Here is a 17,259-nt window from a genome sequence, read left to right as displayed (position 1 = left end):
AGGCGCAGAAGGCGCCGCGCGAGTTGGACGTGTCCGCGCTCGCACGCGGCCTGCAGCGCGGTCCGGCCGTTGTACCGCGTCACCGCCGGCTCGTCCACGCGTGCGCCGGCGGCCAGCAGCGCGTCCACGACGGCCTCGTCGCCCTGGCCGCAGGCGAGCTGCAGTGCGTTGCGCTGCATGTTGTGGCCGCCACCGGCGTGCACGTCTGCGCCGGCAGCGAGCAGCAGCCGCACGGCGGCCAGGTCGCCCTGCACGCACGCGGCCTGCAGCGCCGTCTGCCCGTAGTACCCGCGCGGCGGAGCATGCGCGGCGGCCGGGTCCGCGTCGAGGATGCGCCGCATGAGGGCGAGGTCGCCGGAGCGCGCGGCGAGTTGCAGCGGCGTCCAGCAGAACTCGTCCGCGTCGGGCGTCTCGAGGCGCGGATCCCAGGCGGCGTTGAGCGGCGGCAGGGCAGTCCCAGTCATGGTTAGCTTTTGCCCAGGGCGGGTGTGTGATTGTGAAAACTGCGAGGATGAAAGGGGAGTTTCAATGCTGGACGATGTGGCGTATATTTTTGATGACGATCCGTGTTAGCGTGCGCCCTTGTAGGATCAACATTGTTGTAATCGGGTAGACGGCACCGTCAGCATGTGGCTACACTTGCGCCTTTCCTACGACGTCCTAGGACGAGGCTGTATAAAGTCGGGCGACAGATCTGCTCAGTGACATCTTGGTCGTTGTGCCCCAGCATTCTACCATGCCCAGCAAGATACAGACAGGGAAATTGGGTCAAGTGGAAAGCATGCGTTATCACCATCCACGGCGTTTGGCACGCAAGAGGGGATCATGATCCGGCGCTCTGTGAGGCTACGGTAATATTGCATGTAGACCGCAGGTCCTCAATGATGAAAGTATTAAAAAAAGCAAAAAGATTTCTTAAACTGATAGGAATACCCATAGTACTGGCTTAATAGACGTGTAAATTAGTATTAGTATAGTAGAATGCTCCGTTATTTCCGTCTCTAAAAGCCATGTCACTCATGTCCTTCTGGTAGTATTAGACGCTAGGCTAGATATCCCGCGTCGGAGTGTTACGCATCTTCAGCATCTTGCCAGTCAAAGGCCCGCCTTCCCACCGCACCGGTACCACTCGACGCCCCCTCCGGCTCCTCCTCCGGCAGCCAGCGTTTCTTCCGCGACGACGCGCCCCATCCCGCAGTCTGCGCCAGAGTCGCCGCCACGTGATCCGCCTCGCCGTCACCATCGTACGCGAATGGCTGCCCTGGCAGCAGCGGGATGTGGTTGTAGCGCCAGTCCCAGACGGCGGCGTACGAAGCGCGGTACGACGCCAGCGCCGCGCCGACGCCGATCGCCGCGCCCGCGGCGATGTCGTACCAGTTGTGCGCGGCGTCGACCGTCAGCGCGCAGGCGACGGTGGCGGCGACGAGCAGCGGCAGCAGCGTGAGGGCGAGCTTCCAGAACGCCGGGCGGTGGTCGGCCCAGACCTTGAGCTTGGCGTGCGTCCAGAGGAAGAGGAAGCCGAGGCCGGCGAAGGCGGCGGTGGCGTGGCCGCTGGGGAACGCGGTGGCGGCCGTCTTGAGCAGCCAGGGGTCCGGCTGCGTGCAGACGTCGGTCGAGTACATGACGCGCTGGAAGCCGACGCCGTTGAGGCCGGTGCGGTTGTTGGCGCGGCCGAGAGACGGGTCGGGCATGCAGACGGAGAGGAAGTAAGGGCGGAAGCCGCCGACGAGCTGCTTGAGGACGACCTGGGCGAGGGCGCCGAGGAGCCCGGCCCAGGCGGTACCGAGGACGGCGTTGCTGGCGTCCCACAGGGAGTGTAGCCGCAAGGCGCCGGCGACGAGGTAGACGAGCATCGGACCGCCGAGGGACAGCGTGCCGGCCTGGTGCGCGGGGAGGAGCCAGCCGCGGTAGGGGTAGGCCCATTCCGGGTAGACAATGTCGCCGGAGCCGTCAAAGGTGATGGGAAATGTGCGCATACATGGGATGGGGGCGTAGTAGATCTGGCGAGTGGTCAGTTTCTTGTAAAGCAGCCATTGACAGCGAGATGAATGCACACCGCCCACCAACTTGGGGAAGGGAGGGCTGAGGGAGAAGGGGTCAGCGTACGGCAAGGGCCAAGCCTCCGACAATGGCCATGGTGACGAGATCCGGCCACACAGTCCGGATCCAATGGTGGAGGACCGCGGCTGCGGGTCGTTGTCGTGAGGGCATCTCGACGCTGGGCAGAGTACTGCGAGCCTGGCAGGCGGCGGTGGCGGTTTTGGTGATATAGACCAGAGAGGTGATGAAGGGCTGTGAATGGATAAAGCAGCAGGGTATTCTGCAGCTTCTGCCGAGAAGCGCGGTGTCGACGCGGTTGTTTGCAAGCAGGTGTCGCGTGCGCGTTGTTACAAGCCATGTCTTATTAACAAAGCCCAGGCCGAGTTGGGCTTGGTTGACGTCATGTGCGCTCACACAGCAGCATGTTCGACCCCCTATATTTCTGCCTTCTATTTGGAGTGCCTTTGATAACGCGCATGAAGAAATATCATGGTTCGGTAAAAAATTGGCATTCTTTCGGAATGATCTCGTTCTCGAGGGTGCTGTGGCAGCCAAGTGGTGTACAGACGCCGATCACTGGGCCGCCCATGCTGAAAGATTAGTTGTACGCCCACGGTTTCCGAAGCATTTTAGATGCCCCTTTGCGGTTTTGGAAAAACGTAAAGCATCTTGCTCGCATGTTAACCCATTGGCTCATGATTTGACCCACGCAAGACACCCTTTCAACGCCGTCACGATTTTTGCCACAGCGGTATCCTGGAAAACTGAACCGACGGGTCGATGACACGGAAGTTTGACCCCTTCATATCGTACGACGAAAACCACAGTTCAGCACAGTCTATAAAATACTGAAAAGATTAAGATAATAGCTATGCTGTGAGGCTTTATGAGTTTAACCGGCCGGTAGCTGTGTTGACGTATCAGTGGACGCTTAGAATGAGCAGGCGGCGCCGCTCACATACTGAAGTGGCTTTTGATAGTCGTGTCTAGCGCTGTGATTTGAATTGTATAGTTTTATATTTCTTATCCGTGTTATATTTGTTGCATTGGTTTGTATTTCTTGCCTGGTTCTTTTTTTTTAGGTATTGCTTTATTCCTTCCCTAGCTATCTATTCCCTGCTGGTATCACAGTAGCTGCAAATGACATCTGTGTCTACTTCCTAGAAGGATATGGTAGACAATACAACCGTGCCTCTAAAATAACGTTTTACTTCGCAGAAATATTATCAGATTTTCTTCATTCTATTCCTCACCATTTCTACGTCGAGTTTCCACTGCAGAGCCATGCTCTCACCCTCGCTGTCGCCGTTGCATTCTATGGTACTTGCAACTGTACAGCCGGGCTTGCTTGCCTCATCCTCTCCCGCTCACCATCTCAACTTCGTCATTGCATTCTATCTCCCATGCGGTATCTGACGGAATCACGACGACCAAAAATCGACCGGAAGAAACACACTCACACGGTAGCTACCAGGTAAATCGCACCTCATCACTACCACAATCCGTCGGCCCACACTAGCTCCCCCAAGCTAACAACGTCCCGTCCAACGTTTAGCATCCCGCGATCAAGATCCTCGGCTGCGGCATCTCCACGATCGAACCTCCAAAACTACACATCCCCAACTACTAGTCAAACGAGGCTACCCCCCGTCGCCATGTCGGCATCGCCGTCCCTCGTCGACAGCGTCCGGCACCACGCCGTCGGCGCCTACAGCTATGCCCAGCGCTCCCTCGACCGCGTCGTCGAGCCCGAGACGCGCCTTCGCGCCTACGACGCCTCCTATGCCCTGGCTTCCACGCGGCCCTTGATATTCGTATGTTTTTCAACCCCCTCTTCCTTCAATATGCTGACAAAACCCACGCAGTCCGCCGCCGCCACCCTCCTCTTCTTTTCCGCCCTGCCCATCCTGCTCTTCTCCGTCTTCGCCGTCTCCGTCGCCACCATGGCCGTCGGCGGCGGCATCCTCTTCGCCCTCTTCTGGCTCGCCCTCGGCGTCCTCTTCCTCGTGCCCACTCTCGCCGTCACCTCTCTGCTCGCCCTGCTCGTCTGGGCCTGGGCTGCGGGCAGCTTCGTCATCGCCCGCGCCGCGTACCGCGCCGTCGTCGCGTGGGAGGCCGGCGGCGATGGCTCGCGGGGCATCGCTGCGTCAGAGACGAGAGCTCAAGGGTTCAAGCGGCCGCCGCCCGTGCCGCAGGTCCGGCCCGAGAAGAAGACGGCCAGCGGCAACGGCCACGATGCAGTCCCAGTTGCCAAGGACGCGTAGGTGTGGGAATAGGAATGTCACTGGCGGGGATTTCAATAATGCGCCAGCTTCGCCGTGGAGAATGGTAATGGTGGAGGTTTCAATGATTGAATGACAATATGTATACCTAGATTGGCAAACTCGCTCGCAAACATAATCTTATTCGCGTACGCATTGCTTCACGCACGCACGCCCTCGAGCAATTCTCAAAGTCACAAATTGAGTCACATCCACCGCATTCCAAAAGTATGTCTATTATCATCTACCAAAGAATCCTCCGCCGCCGTCCCACTAGTCGTACACGCCAGCCTACAAGTACAGACCCTCCGGCTCGCCCTCCTGCTTCGTTTTGAGCACACGCTCCCTCGCTGTGCGGAAGTCGGCCATCTGCACGCGCATACGGCGCTCACGCAGCGCCATCATCCCCGCCTCGGAGCAGATGGCCTTGATGTCCGCACCCGACAGATCGTCCTTTTGCGAGATGAACTCCTCCAGGTCCACGTCGTCACCCAGGTTCATCTTGGACGTGTGCAGCGTGAAGATCTTCCGCTTCGTGTTGGTGTCGGGGTTCTCGAACAGGATCTTGCGGTCAATGCGGCCCGGGCGGATCAGCGCCGGGTCCAAGGTGTCGATCTTGTTTGTCGCCATGATGACCTTCACGTCGCCGCGGTCGTCGAAGCCGTCGAGCTGGTTGAGCAGCTCCAGCATGGTGCGCTGGACTTCCCGCTCGCCGCCCGACGTAGAATCGTAACGCTTTGTACCGATGGCATCAATCTCGTCGATGAATACAATAGATGGCGCGTTTTCTCCGGCAACCTGAACATGTTAGACTTGTGACTATTCGGCCTACCCATGGTTGTGTTTCTTACCTGGAACAGTTGTCGGACCAGGCGTGGACCATCACCAAGATATTTTTGAATCAGCTCACTACCGACAATACGCAGAAATGTCGCTGATGTTTGATTCGCCACCGCCTTAGCCAACAGGGTTTTACCGGTACCTGGAGCACCGTACAGAATAACACCCTTGGGCGGCTTGATACCCATCTCCTCGTACAGCTCGGGATGTAGCAGCGGCAGCTCGACAGACTCTCTTACTTCCTGGATCTGCTGCTCCAGACCACCAATGTCGGCGTATGACTCTGTGGGCGCCTTGTCCAGCTTCATGACGCTGACAATCGGGTCTGTGTCGTCTGTGAGCACGCCGACAATACTGACGCTCTTGTGGTGCAGGAGAACACTGGCGCCGGGTTCCAAAAGGTCTTTGTCGACGAAGCTCATGATGCTGACATAGTATTCAGGGCCTGTCGTGCTACTAACAATGGCATGATCGTCGTCAATCAGCTCCTCGAGCGTGCCGACACCCATGGGGCTGCCTCGCATGTCATCAACGCGGCTACGCTCGTCGGCGTTTCGGTCAGCGTCGGCTTCAGAAGAGGTTACCTGACCCTCTTTGGCAGCCTTGGCCTTGCGCAAACGCTCCTGGTTCTCGACGTACTCCTCCTCGAGCAGCAGGTGATCGTGGATGCGCTGCATGCGGAGCAGGCGCAGCTTGCATCGGCTCGTGGGGAAAACAGCGGGAAGCTTGGCGGCGGCGCTCGTGCCGCCCTGCTTGCGCTTCTTGCGGCCGACTCGGGTCGTGGGCCGGGGGGGAGGCTCGTACTTGGGCTTATCCTTCTATTGCGCAGGTTAGTCCGAGGCGGTCCAATGCATCGAAATCATCCTCCATCGGGGTCTCCGTACCTTCTTATCCTTATCCTCTCGTCCTTCTCCGCCTCCCATGCCAGATTGACCTTGACCCTGCGAGCTAAGTCAGCGAAACAGTACTTCACAGCAGCTGGAGCAACGGCGAGAAGGAGCTTACCATCTTGGCTGGTCAAGCTCGGGGAGCTTGGGAGTTAGACTAAAGATATGAAAATAGGCGCGGAAACAAGGTTCGACTATGCTGTAGATCGATGGGTGTCGTGCGGATGCAATTCGTGGCGATAGCGTGAGATGAGAAGTGCGAAGATGACGGGGTCCGTTGTTGCCATCAGGCGCCAGCGACCGCGACAGCTCCAAGGAACTAAGTCACGTGTGGCAGCAGCCAGCAGCCTCCCTGACTAAGCTAGCCAGTGTGTGTGCCCAGTGTCTACTGCGTGTGAATGGGCATCATGGGACATGATTCGCCGGCGCAACAAATGGCTAATAAAACAAGAACCAGAAGAAACGCGATTCAATTAAAAAAAGAAATTAAGCAAGAAGTTTCTGTCTAAATGCAGCACAATGGCGGTATTTCGCCTGTCTCACGCAATCGTACATGCAAAGCCCGAATCAAATACGAACCATTAGTTAGTAGAAAAATGCTGTCGAGTTCACCTCTTACAGCATTAGGTATCCATAAAACACCAAACACGAAATGCTTGATATACATAAAGCCACTGGGCGGCATCAAAATGAATCTAAGATAAAATCCCCCTCATTACAATCCAACTCTCAGCTTACTATAGCAATCAAGTGTTTACAGGGCAAGGAGAGCAGCGATAGCAACCACACCAGCGGCGAGGACGCCAGAGGGAGAGGTGCGAACACCAAAGTTCTCCTTCTTGCCGCTGCCGCCGCTGCCGCCGGTCGCACTGGGGGCGGCAACGTTGGCGGTAGCAGTGGCGACAGCCTTGTTCAGCTCCTTGGCACTATTGAGGCGGGACTGGCAGTCGGATGCGGTGTTGCCCTTCTGGATCTTGGCGCCCTTCCAGCCACAAGCATCCGAGCTCTTGCCGTTGAGCTGGTAGTAGGCATCAAGGACGAAGGAGAGCTTTTCCTTAGCACTGCACATGCTGTAAGCACCGTAGTTGCCGAGGTTGGGGGCACTGAGGATGCCGGCGCAGGGCTTGCCCTTGGCGCCACAGATGTTGCCGAAGAGATCACCATAGCTCTTCTCGTCAAGGTTGTCGGCGACCACGCATTCAAGAGAGTCGGCCATGCACTTGCAGAGATCCTTGTCGGGGGTAGGAGGGAGCTGGGAGGCAGCTTGCCAGGCCTTGGAGACCGAGGGGCACTGCGCGGCCTGGCCAGAGGCGGTGTACTTGTCCATCGTCACACCCTTGGGGTCAGCATCAGCGTGAGCCTTCTTCAGACCGTCATAGTCATCCTGCTTCTCAACAGAGCCGCTGTCAACCTTAACAACACCTGAATTATGACGTTAGCTTGTCTCATCCGAGTACTTTGCGTGTAACCAACATACCATAATCGTTCTCCTCCTGGAAGTACATGTAGACGAGACCGCCGCTAAAGACACCTGTCATCTCGTCCTTGTAGAGAGCAGTAGTTTCTTCCCACAGGCGGCCCTTGGCACCGTTGGGGATGTTGCAGCCGTACTCGGCAAGGAAAACAGGAACGCTGAAATCCTGGAAGAACTTGACCTGCTGGTCATAGCCAGATTTCTGCATAGAGCTCTTGCCGCACCAGGAGTAGATGTTGTATCCCCAAAAGTCAATAGACTCCTCCGCCTTTCCGCAGTTGAAGTAGTCGGCAATCTCCTTGCGAATATCCTTGTCGTCGTTGGCGGCGTAGCCAACACCAATCCAGCGCTTCTGGTTATCTTTGATGTACTTCTTGGTGTCGCGAACGGCGGCCTTGACAAAGGCAGAAGCGCCTGTGTTGTTGGCAGAGTTGCTGACTTCGTTGCCGGCAAAGAAGCCAACAACGTTAGAGTACTTGCTCATCTCGTCGACGACAGCCTTGTAGCGGTCGAATAGCACAGTGTTCCACTGAGGGTCGTCGCGGTTGATGGAAGTGGCGGGCTCGGAGAGATCCGAGACGACGTAGATGCCGGCATCCTGTAGGAGTCCCATGCAGTAAGAGTGGTCCTCTTTGGGGTCAATGGCGTAGGTTCGGACAATGTTGATGTTAAGGTCCTGGAGGTAGGGAACATCTCGCTTGCAGGCGTCCTTGTCGGCGAGAGGGTCCATGTACTTGGAGGTCGGGTCAGACTTGGCGCCAGCAGCACCAATGTCACGCTGGTAGGCAATACCCTTCATGAAGAACTGAGTGCCGTTGGGATAGAAGAATTTGGAGCCCTAAAGAGAGAATTATTAGTATTGGTGGTGCGTCGTGAGCGGACAGGCGGTGTTGGCATCTCACCTTCGCGACGATGGATGGTAGGTCGGCCGCAGCGGCCGCGCCGGCTAGGGCGAGGAGAGAAACAGCGGACTTCATAGTTTCGAGATTCGTAGTAGATTTATTCGATATCGTATAGCGAGGCTCGGGTCCGAAATAAAAATGCGTAACTAGAGAGAAAAAGAAGAGTAGGAAATGTTCAATGTTGTTTCTGTGCAAATGAGTGTGAGAAGCGGCCAAATTCAACCGAGGAAGCCAACCCCGGAAATAGAGTAGAGAATAGTGAAAACGAGGGAGAGACGGAAAGACGACAGATAATGAAGGAGGGAGAAAGACGAGAGGAATCGAAGCTATACGTAGTACAAGTATCAGCACACGGCACGCCGAGAGATGGGACGGGGCCTATTTGCTGGCTGAGCCTTGCTGGGCCAAGCCTGGGCCAGCGGCTGGGGTCTGGTCGAGTCTGCAACACCAAGAACAAGCCCAGACTCGAGCCCAGACGGTAGCGCAGCAGGACGGTGGAGAGGACATGTTCCGGGCGCTAGCCGGATAGGTTCATTGAGGTGGGATTGTGTTTATTGTCCTGATTATCATGATATTATTAGCCCATAGAAAGACGGTGGTTAACCAGGGGGGCCGAGGAGGAATGAGGCGAACCTGAGTGTAGACAGGGGTAGTTTAAGCAGTGGGCAGGGGGGCGTCCCACAGTGGATGATTGCGCCGAGCAGCCCCTGAGGAGTGCTGAAGGTCTGTTGCACTCGTTCGCTGTAACTCTCTGTAACTCGCTGCAACCGCTGTAACTCGCCAGCACCGCCCCCTCTCCCCCCGTAAGCGCCGAAATGTCCACCCCTCCCGCCATCCCACCTTCCACAGCAAACAACCTCCAATCACCAACCTCATCCTCCGCCAGGAACAGGAGCCCCTTGTCTAGCCTCAGATGGCGACGATATTACGGATAGTCGGTCTGTAATTTCACATTGAGCGCTGAAAAGCTCCCAATGCAAGCCATCACCGTTTTTTCCTAGTAAGCTTTCAATGCTCACCACGTGCGAACCGCTCCCCCGAGAAAAATACTGCAACCCGTGGGCCGTACAAGCGCTACCATCCTGCCAAGCAGTGAAGCAAGGCTGTGCTCTTGAGCCAATCTTGGCCAAAGCAACTTGATCCACAACATGCAAGGTACGCACAAGTTGGCCGCCAAAACCCCCATTCCTTCGCCTTTCACTGACTGTGGGCGCTGGGAAAAGGGGGTTGGCGTCAAGACTTTGTTCCACCAAGATCTGCCGTCAGGCGAGACAATGGGAATCCTAGTGAGAAGAACCTGCTCTGTGCTCAAAGCTTCGTGCGATTCCTTTCGTCTGCCAACAATCGGTCCCGCGTGAGTCCACTCGTCAGGAGTCGGTCATGCCCGCTGCGGAACCCACCACTGTCCAGTGCGACTCAGGTTTCAACAAAGGGATCAAGGCTTGCGGCATGACGAGCATCCGTCCATACAACGGGTGCGGCGGATATACTGGCCATCCCATTCCAACCACCAATTTTTGGCCCTGCTTGGCAACTTTCAAGCCCACTGTGGCGTGCCCAGCGTTGGCAGATTACGTGTCAGGGAGTTATTGCTCGTTAGGTCAACTTTAACTCAGGAAATCTGCTCGTCTTATTCGCACCTGTTCGGTTAAGGATGGTTTCTCATAGACACTGCCCTCATCAGTACAGTCTGCTACCGTTGTTTGACCAGCTAACCTGAAATCGAGGCGCTGCAGCAGAGAACAGTTCCAGGTCATGACCAGTTCGCATGTCACATCATGCTTGACTCGTCGACCTATTAAATCCAATCCCCCTTCTAGTTGGTTGCTCCGCTGCTTTCTTGTCAGCGGTTTTAAGCATATAACGCCACTCGAGAACGCCGATCTAAACTTTCATACTCGCCCGCCCCAGCACACCCTCCTCAAGCGGCGCCTTGCATTGTGTTCCCATGTGGATCAAGCCAACGGGCTGTCGCTTCTGTGGCCGCTGTTTCGCTTCAAGTCCCAATACAATGAATTTTGGCTTTCATCCGATATTTGCTCAGCTGCGTTTCAAAGTGCAGGGCTTGAAATTTCAAGTAAAATTCATTTCCTTTAACTTTTCGGGAGAAAATTATCGAAATTGGCCAGTAAGAAGATGGCGCCCGTCGTTCTTGGGCTCAGCTAGCGAGCTCGCCATCATGCTCGTGTTCGCAGCTCTACGCCCAGAGACCAATTTGGCTGGCGACTGAAAGCAAAATCAAAAGAACAAACTCTCGGCCAGTCAATGGCAGGTAGCAAGCATTATCAACTTATCCTCCACGCCAATTTCTTAGAAATGTTTCCCTCCGCACTTCTGCCCAGAGTCTAAAAATACATGTCTATGGCCTTGCGGGCCAAGTGCCTAAAGCAACTACAAAATACCCAGAGAATATATAATGAATCTCCAATCGACATATCAAGTGCTTCCGAAGAGACTCTGGGCAGATCAGTTTCCGCGGCTGGGCGGCTGGGCAGCGCCTTGGCCGCGGTGTGCCATGCCCAGTAGCTTGCCTTGGCTGTTTCTTTTTCTTAGATTACGACGACCGCGTTAATAAATGAGCTTGGACTCAAGCAATAAAGTTGGTCAAGGCTTTGGCAAGACTGTGATCTGCACGGAGATGAGGAGCAACCTATCTATTGCCTTGGCTGCTAGGTGTGCTTGGCTGCACAGCCACGAATCAAAAGACAGATTCACCGAGGTAAATCAAGCTGAAACTAGTATTTGTACATTTCTTTGTATTTGCAAAGTTCAGGATCTACAAGTTTCATTCTTAGTGTACAAAATGAGATACCCAGTCTCCAGTGTAGTCCGTTCTGTTCCCCACGCCAACGCCAGCAAAACAGTATGTCCAGTACGCCGGCGAGGTGAAGGAAATAATTCGTGTAAATTCCGTGGTCACTTTTGTTGTAATAATGGCATAAGTCCCTCGTGTTTCGTTCGATGTTTCCTCCTCCAGGTCATTGCTCTTCAACGACCGCACGCTTTGTAGTACAAGGAACCGAGGCCAACAAGCACACTGTCCCACAGGTCGTATACTCGCCTCCAAATCCCAACTCCTGTATGCCACGACTCCGAGTATCGATGTTGAAAATTCGGCTTCGAGTATGACGTGTATTGCTCCATGTTTGGTCTCCTATTCCATGTCAGTCACAGGGAGCTTAATCATGGCCACTTGTCCGCACCGAGTTTACCGAGAGATCAAGGTGATGATGTTTTTTATGCAACTCATGCTTGCAGCACATTAAATATCTAGAGTTTCACATCTTGCATAGTTGCATCGCTTATTTGCCTTCTGATGAGGTGCACATGACGAAGCTCATGCCGACCCGGTTAGTGCTGGGCGACGGCCCCGCAGCTCCGTCACCTGCTCCCGTCCCAATGGAACGGCCGGGCACGTCGACGAGCCGCCCCGGGATGGAAAACGTAAATCGTGACTGTATTTTCTAAATCACTTCTCTGCGATTCATGACCGTCAATATCATGAGAGATGTTTTCTTTCTCGTAACAGCTCTGACAGCGATGTGACGTCATGCATATTTACGCCATTCGGAGGTAAAGCGCCGCCGGAACAGAGACTTGCGAGGTTGTGTTTGTCTACTTTTTCAATCCGAGTTTGTATTGCAAGGTCAACACATTGTCCCTAGCGACTATCACGCGAGCGTTGTATGCGCGACCGAGCTACTTATGTCCCGGAAGCAGGTGAGATTCTGTGTCGCTCTGTCAATCTTCTTATTATCCACGTTTTTGCAACTCCGCGCCAAAATGTCGGATCCTTGATGCCATGTTTCGCCAACGCAGCTACTACCGGGTAGCACGGTAGCTACAGGGACGTTCCTGCAAGCCAGTCTTGCGCATCCTACCCACCGATGTCAGATCTCCATGATGTAATCATTACAGCCCTGGATCCCAGTTGAATTACCAAAGATATCTCTATTTTTTACCTTTGATATGCCAAAGACAGCTCTAAATATACCGCTTAGCGCTGGATCACCATGATGTCATCGGAGATTTAACAGCACGCTTTCCTCTCCAGTAGACGAGTGGCATCGGTATTTAAGAGGACCTCCGTCACTTGACAAGAAGCCGTCGAATCCATAGATGATACTTCGATACCTCATCTCGAAGCGCAAGCCACATTTAATTTATCAAGTCATGTCGCATAACAGTCACGGTACAAAGGTAACGCATATCTATAATCACTCTTACTTGTGGCGTATACTTACATGCAGAAGGTTGACCTTGGAAACAAGGCACCTGAACTTAGGGAGCGTGCCGGCATGGTCGCCGATGACTCTCTCGCAGCTGAATCCTACCGCAAAGATGGCGAGTTCGCCAAGAATGCCAGTGTGAAGCCCGAAAAGTTTCAAACCGACCAAAACATCCACAGCGGCCCCAAGGCGGCACAACAGGGCAACGGTGGTAGCGCGCCGTCGTACCTTGTTGATACGCAGTTGCGCGACCGAGGCGGCCCGCACGGCAAGAACATCCGTGAAGAAAACTTGGATTTGCCGGACAACAGCGATGGCCTCAAGCGCGCGCTGCGGTCGGAGCCCGGTTCCGAGGACGATCCCAGCCGTCTGGCGGAGCAGCAGCTTCAAGGACAAAACGCCATTTCCGGCTCAGCACCACCTGTGCGGGATACAGCGGGCGGCAACAGCTTTGGGAATCTTGACAATAACAGGCCATCCTAATTACTAATGTATGATGTGTCATAATACCAAAAATTATACATGACGAGTATGGAAGGCATTGGGTGTCGATGCAAAAGCATTTGGAAGCCTAATCCGAAATTGCGACCCAATCAAAGGAAATCAGAGCCTTGCTGAAGATATTGCGAGCCTAGGCTTGAACTATATGTTACATAGTGTATTATCAATTATTCATTCTGGTGCCTAGAAATGCCTGTGGCCAATTTACAGCAGATGGCGTGTGCTCCGGATGTGATGGAGCATGGGCTAGGCAACCATATTCCAGAGGCGGGTGGCGTCGCTGGCGACGAATATGAAGTGCGTGGTCGCCTCGTAACTAGTAGAGACCTGAATCTTGCATACTCGATGCAAATCCTTTGTGGTCTGTGATATATTCGCAAATTCTTGCGGTTATTCGCAAAAGCTCATGTTAGAGACGACATCGACATCTCGATCTAAAACCAGAAGCTGCACTCGCCCGTTCGGCATGATGCTGCAGGCCTGTCTCGCTTGGTACAGGCGCCATAGTAGCAGAGCAGAAGGGGGACGCAAGAGACCTTGCAGCGACTCGACGCTGGTATCGAATAACGAGGTTGCTGATTTTAGCATGAAGATGGGGGCTGTACCAGGCGGCGGTCCCAGCATCAGAAACCATCAGCCCAAAACACCACAACCAGCTATCCCAGCAAGTCATACCGCCGGCCCAGGGAGATTTCGCAAATCCAGTTCCGAATTCGATAGGCGAAGATGGGGGGAGCTGCAGCCGCAGGTTGTACCTCCCGATATGCTGCTGGAACGAATAAAGCTGTCGGATCTGGACCATTCACTACTACGCGGCAGCCCAGTAGTAGCGGCTCATGGCTGAAATATGCTACTACATAACGCGACACGCCTATCTCGATATGTCCTACCCTATCAACTGGATATCGGATTCACGGAGATTGGAAATGGAGAGGCGTTGAGTGGTCTCCTAGATCTAGGGTACTACGGCGCGGGCCCTATCTGGCCCATCGGGCAAGGACGGGCATAAGCGCATGACGTCAAATAGGCCAGATGAGAAAGGAGATTTGGCAGAGACATGGGAATCTCGGAGTAAGCAGAGGAGATTGTAAAATATGCTTCAAGAGATACGAGTATAGATTTTTCTTAATGCCAGCCTCATAAAGTTCGTTTGTTCAAGTTACTTCCGTCTTTGTCAAATGTCGAGCATCTGTCGTGTACCAGGTACAAGGCAAGGGGGGGCCAAACGGTGCGCCAGCCGGGTACACAAAGGTATTTTGTACAGTGCAAAGCTTGCTGCCTGACTGGCTCGGACGCACCGTCATTCTCTCGAGCGCAGCTTATCAGCGGCCATGATGCCAAAAATTTGAGGGGCGCCCCACCAAAAAAGAAAAATCACCCCGCCTATGAATCAAGCAAAATTTCAGCAGCCACGAAATTTATTGTATCTTGTTTCTCCTCCTCCAGCATCCACTCATCATCGCTCGGGGACCCGTCATTCATTGCTGAAAATCAGGTGTCCTTTTTAATTTTTCCTCCGGCGTGATTCTATAACGCAGACTCGGATATTTCGCTATTCCTCGAGTCCGGTTTGCAGTGTTGAAGCTCTCGCCACCTCACCCCGCCACGAGAAAACCCCGCCACGCCTCCCTCCTTCACCACCTGGGTTCAACAACAACCGCAACAACAACCGCCAAAATGGCCCCTTCCGCCTCCAAGGAGAAGAGACTCGCGAAGAAGGCTGCCGAGGGCAAGCTCAAGAACAAGTCCGGCACCAGCACGCCCAAGGGCAAGCCCGAGCTCGATGCCAACGGCAACCCCATCCAGGGCGACGGCCCCGCCACCACCGACATGGAGGAGGTCAAGCGTCTGACGGAACAGATGGACAAGCACGGCATCTCGGACCGCGTCACCACCGGTGTCCTCGCCTCGACTCCCACTAGCAAGGACGTCAAGATCACCTCCACCAGTTTGGTCTTCCACGGCCGCGTCCTCGTCACCGACTCGACCCTCGAACTGTCCTACGGCCGCCGCTACGGCCTCCTCGGCGAGAACGGTTGCGGTAAATCCACCCTGCTCCGCGCCATTGCTGCCCGAGAGTTCCCCATCCCTAACCATCTCGACATTTACCTGCTCAACGAGGGTGCTCCCCCCTCGGAATACGGCGCCCTCGAGTGGGTCGTCAAGGAGGCTGAGGCGGAGATGGACCGCCTTGACAGGATGGCTGAGAAGCTGCTCGAGGACGAGGGCCCGGAGAGCCCTGTCCTGATTGACCTCTACGACGTAAGATTCCTGATGTTTACATGTGTCTCAGCTGAATGCTAACAACTCGCAGCACATGGACCGCATGGACCCCTCCACCTTTTCTACCCGTGCCTCCCTCATTCTCACCGGTCTTGGCTTCAACAAGAAGACCATCCACAAGATGACCAAGGACATGTCTGGTGGTTGGAGAATGCGTGTTGCCCTGGCCAAGGCCCTGTTCGTCAAACCCTCCGTCTTACTCCTGGACGACCCGACTGCCCATTTGGATCTCGAGGCTTGTGTGTGGCTGGAAGAGTACCTCAAGAAGTGGGACCGTACCCTCGTCCTGGTCTCCCACTCGATGGATTTCCTCAACGGTGTCTGCACAAACATGCTGGATATGCGCGGAAAAGCCCTCCAGTACTACGGTGGTAACTACGACTCATACCAGAAGACCCGTTCCGAAAACGAGACGAACCAAATGAAGGCCTACCACAAGCAGCAGGAAGAAATTGTCCACATCAAGAAGTTTATTGCCAGTGCCGGTACTTATGCCAACCTGGTGCGTCAGGCCAAGTCGCGTCAGAAGATTCTTGACAAGATGGAAGCCGACGGTTTCATCCAGCCCGTCCAGGCCGACCGCGTCTTTACTTTCCGCTTCGCCGATGTCGATAAGCTGCCACCTCCCGTCTTGTCGTTTGACGACGTCACATTCTCTTACAGTGGAAATTCCGAGGACGACCTGTACCGCAACCTCGACCTGGGTTTCGACATGGACTCCCGCACAGCCCTGGTCGGCCCCAACGGTGTCGGCAAGTCTACTCTGCTTAACCTCATTACTGGCAAGTTGTCCCCCACTAGCGGCTCCGTGACTCGCCACACCCACTTGAAGCTGGGCATGTACTCGCAGCACAGCGCCGAGCAGCTTGACCTGACCAAGTCCGCCCTCGACTTTGTCCGTGACAAGTACAACGAGAAGTCGCAGGACTACCAGTTCTGGCGTCAGCAACTCGGCCGCTACGGCCTGACTGGCGAGTCGCAGACTGCACTCATGGGTACCCTGTCTGAGGGCCAGCGCAGCCGTGTCGTTTTTGCCCTTTTGGCCATTGAGTCGCCCAACATGATTCTCCTGGACGAGCCTACCAACGGTCTTGACATTCCTACCATTGACAGTCTGGCGGACGCCATCAATGCCTACAGTGGAGGTGTCGTTGTCGTCTCTCACGACTTCCGACTACTTGACAAGATTGCCAAGCAAATTATGGTATGCGAGAACAAGACGATCCAGCGCTGGGAAGGCAACATTGGCGAGTACAAGAACTACCTCCGCAAGAAGATGATTTCTGCTGGTGCCGTCTAAGAGAAGGTACAAAAAGTTTTCCACTTTGTTGTTTGTTTTTGATTTCTCGCTACTGGATACACACCATAAAAGGGTCATGACGTGCATGAAAGGGCTGGGTTGCATATAGAAGCAAGGGAAACGAAAGTTTCGCCCACACGAGAATAAATTGGTAGAAAGACTTTGTGGGAAAGGAAGAATGATCTGGGGAGGGAATTGGGGTACGCAAAAGCGGCTTGCCCAATGGAAACAGCCTTTTTAATGATCTAAAAGGCGAGGCAGTGCCCTCAAGAGGCGGGAAAGAGCCTGCATGCATGACCAGGGGCCTTTTTATTTGTTAGTTTATGGGATAGACTTGAGTTCCATTCAACTTGTTTGTTTGTCATATTCAGATGCTGTCGTGAATATGAGAATGTTCATTTGAAGTGAATGTTGGGCCGTCAGACGGCGTGAGCCAGAAATAGTGGAAGCTAGTGTCGCTCGCCGAGTGGTGGAGCGGAGATTATTTTGCCATCCAAGTCTCGACGCCGGCACGCCGGCTCAACCTCAGCAATTCTAAAACG

The 17,259-nt window shown here is 54.5% G+C and overlaps 6 protein-coding genes across 6 annotated transcripts in view; 3 read left to right on the top strand and 3 right to left on the bottom strand.

The window, feature by feature from the left end:
* ISF_02081 (ankyrin repeat protein) overlaps positions 1-464 on the bottom strand; it is a gene marked incomplete at both ends in the record, with an annotated part of 786 nt that extends 322 nt beyond the window's left edge. Inside the window, one exon of the mRNA XM_018845688.1 lies at positions 30-464. Coding sequence (XP_018707411.1) covers positions 30-464 — 435 coding nt within the window. The remainder of the gene's footprint in view (positions 1-29) is intronic.
* A 606-nt stretch (positions 465-1,070) lies between these two features.
* On the bottom strand, positions 1,071-2,136 carry ISF_02080 (phosphatidic acid phosphatase beta; the record flags this gene model as incomplete). The annotated part of the gene is made up of 2 exons (XM_018845687.1): positions 1,071-2,000; positions 2,107-2,136. 2 exons carry the CDS (start codon positions 2,134-2,136, stop codon positions 1,071-1,073), a joined length of 960 nt encoding a protein of 319 aa, XP_018707410.1.
* Positions 2,137-3,695: 1,559 nt separating this feature from the next.
* On the top strand, positions 3,696-4,304 carry ISF_02079 (hypothetical protein; the record flags this gene model as incomplete). Its single annotated transcript, XM_018845686.1, has 2 exons — positions 3,696-3,854; positions 3,906-4,304. The coding sequence occupies 2 exons, from the start codon at positions 3,696-3,698 to the stop codon at positions 4,302-4,304; spliced, it is 558 nt and encodes a 185-aa protein (XP_018707409.1).
* A 288-nt stretch (positions 4,305-4,592) lies between these two features.
* ISF_02078 (EPD1, essential for pseudohyphal development protein 1) lies at positions 4,593-8,479 on the bottom strand (the record flags this gene model as incomplete). The annotated part of the gene is made up of 7 exons (XM_018845685.1): positions 4,593-5,099; positions 5,153-5,959; positions 6,026-6,089; positions 6,147-6,347; positions 6,787-7,450; positions 7,506-8,340; positions 8,405-8,479. 7 exons carry the CDS (start codon positions 8,477-8,479, stop codon positions 4,593-4,595), a joined length of 3,153 nt encoding a protein of 1,050 aa, XP_018707408.1.
* Positions 8,480-12,648: 4,169 nt separating this feature from the next.
* On the top strand, positions 12,649-13,116 carry ISF_02077 (hypothetical protein; the record flags this gene model as incomplete). Its single annotated transcript, XM_018845684.1, has 1 exon — positions 12,649-13,116. One exon carries the CDS (start codon positions 12,649-12,651, stop codon positions 13,114-13,116), a length of 468 nt encoding a protein of 155 aa, XP_018707407.1.
* A 1,695-nt stretch (positions 13,117-14,811) lies between these two features.
* Positions 14,812-16,717, top strand: ISF_02076 (ATP-binding cassette sub-family F member 2; the record flags this gene model as incomplete). The annotated part of the gene is made up of 2 exons (XM_018845683.1): positions 14,812-15,396; positions 15,449-16,717. The coding sequence occupies 2 exons, from the start codon at positions 14,812-14,814 to the stop codon at positions 16,715-16,717; spliced, it is 1,854 nt and encodes a 617-aa protein (XP_018707406.1).
* Between the last annotated feature and the right edge of the window lie 542 nt (positions 16,718-17,259).

This window comes from Cordyceps fumosorosea (assembly GCF_001636725.1).
Source record: "Cordyceps fumosorosea ARSEF 2679 chromosome Unknown scaffold_3, whole genome shotgun sequence".
Taxonomy (NCBI): domain Eukaryota; kingdom Fungi; phylum Ascomycota; class Sordariomycetes; order Hypocreales; family Cordycipitaceae; genus Cordyceps; species Cordyceps fumosorosea.
This window is presented reverse-complemented; position numbering and strand designations above follow the sequence as displayed.